Raw genomic sequence first — 1,873 nt, forward strand, 5'->3', positions numbered from 1 at the left:
CCACTGCTCCGGGTGTGTGTTCACGGTGTGTGTGTGCACTTTGGATGGGTAAATGCAGAGCACTAATTCCTAGTATGGGTCACCATACTTGGCCACATGTCACGTCACTTTTCACTTTAAAATTTAATTTGTACACCAAAAAAACAATGTTACCAATAAAATGGTACTATTTATCCCAGTATTTGGCCATTGCAGTGAGCTGAGCAGCAATACTCTGAACACATCTGATCCGAGACCAGTTGTAGTGAGAGATGGTGGTCCTGAGGCAAGATTAGACATGAAGTGCTTAGAAACCTTGGAGAGATTACGCAACATCAAGTATTTTTACTTTTAAGGATATATCACACTGCCATAGGGTACAGTTAGTTAAACAACATAACCTAACTTAACCTAGCAAAACTACACAAGCATTGTTTGCATGTTTGGAGCAGCGTTATCAGGAGGGTGAAGCTCATAAATTTGAACAATGGCTTAAGCTGAACGCTCACAATGAGGGTCAAACTCATAAAGCACAAAGATAAGAGGGTCAGATGGGGAAAAAAAAGCACCACTGACCTTCTCTGGGAGGGCTGACCCACAGGAAGCACTTTATCTTCATAAAACCGCTTCATGGCAAACCTGTCCAGAGCCTGGTCTGCACTGCAGAGGCAAAGCAAACACTTACATTATTGCAAACGCTTGGGCCATTTTCTTCAATACAAAAAAAAAAAAAACTCATATTCATAATAAGCATCTTTGGCTTGTTTTCCAGTAATAGTATTTAAATGTGCTTCTTGAATTTACTGGAAGCTTTTTGTTCATAAAAATAGCATGAATGCACTTTTTTGCATCAGGGATGAATTTGATCAGCACTTAATTTGAGTCTTGAGACAAATCCGCCTTTGTAAAATGATGCAATTTGGCAGCTGTTTTTCATGTGTTACCTAACTCTTGGCCGGTCTTGTGATGTGGGATTAAGGTCTTTCCATAATAAGTGCTCAGAGGAGCATCTTTAATTCAATAAACACGGACAGTACGCTGTCTACACATCTTACCTCGCTGATATGTTGCTGTAATGCATGTATGCAGCCACAACTACCCCCGTTCGACCTCGGTTTCCCTGCAGGAAGAGAGGAAGATGGGATTATCAATGAATGCAATACATTGTCAGATGGGGAAAACAAAGCACCACTGACCTTCTCTGGGAGGGCTGACCCACAGGAAGCACTTTATCTTCATAAAACCGCTTCATGGCAAACCTGTCCAGAGCCTGGTCTGCACTGCAGAGGCAAAGCAAACACTTACATTATTGCAAACGCTTGGGCCATTTTCTTCAATACAAAAAAAAAAAAAACTCATATTCATAATAAGCATCTTTGGCTTGTTTTCCAGTAATAGTATTTAAATGTGCTTCTTGAATTTACTGGAAGCTTTTTGTTCATAAAAATAGCATGAATGCACTTTTTTGCATCAGGGATGAATTTGATCAGCACTTAATTTGAGTCTTGAGACAAATCCGCCTTTGTAAAATGATGCAATTTGGCAGCTGTTTTTCATGTGTTACCTAACTCTTGGCCGGTCTTGTGATGTGGGATTAAGGTCTTTCCATAATAAGTGCTCAGAGGAGCATCTTTAATTCAATAAACACGGACAGTACGCTGTCTACACATCTTACCTCGCTGATATGTTGCTGTAATGCATGTATGCAGCCACAACTACCCCCGTTCGACCTCGGTTTCCCTGCAGGAAGAGAGGAAGATGGGATTATCAATGAATGCAATACATTATTTCATGTCTCCATTATATATGTGTAAAAATGTATGGAATATTTAACTCAATTTTAGTTACAATTAAGTGAACTTCTAACATCAAAAACTGGCAATTTGTATATATA

The 1,873-nt window shown here is 39.6% G+C and overlaps 1 protein-coding gene across 1 annotated transcript in view; it reads right to left on the reverse strand.

Moving 5' to 3' along the window:
• Positions 1 to 1,873, reverse strand: part of LOC107688950 (tensin-1-like) — a 257,974-nt gene that overhangs the window by 67,199 nt on the left and 188,902 nt on the right. The window contains exons 10-11 of the mRNA XM_016486798.1: positions 1,655 to 1,719; positions 1,176 to 1,259 (exon numbers count right to left, since the gene is read on the reverse strand). Coding sequence (XP_016342284.1) covers positions 1,176 to 1,259; positions 1,655 to 1,719 — 149 coding nt within the window. The remainder of the gene's footprint in view (positions 1 to 1,175; positions 1,260 to 1,654; positions 1,720 to 1,873) is intronic.

Source organism: Sinocyclocheilus anshuiensis, unplaced genomic scaffold (assembly GCF_001515605.1).
Source record: "Sinocyclocheilus anshuiensis isolate Anshui unplaced genomic scaffold, SAMN03320099.WGS_v1.1 scaffold777, whole genome shotgun sequence".
NCBI classification, from domain to species: domain Eukaryota; kingdom Metazoa; phylum Chordata; class Actinopteri; order Cypriniformes; family Cyprinidae; genus Sinocyclocheilus; species Sinocyclocheilus anshuiensis.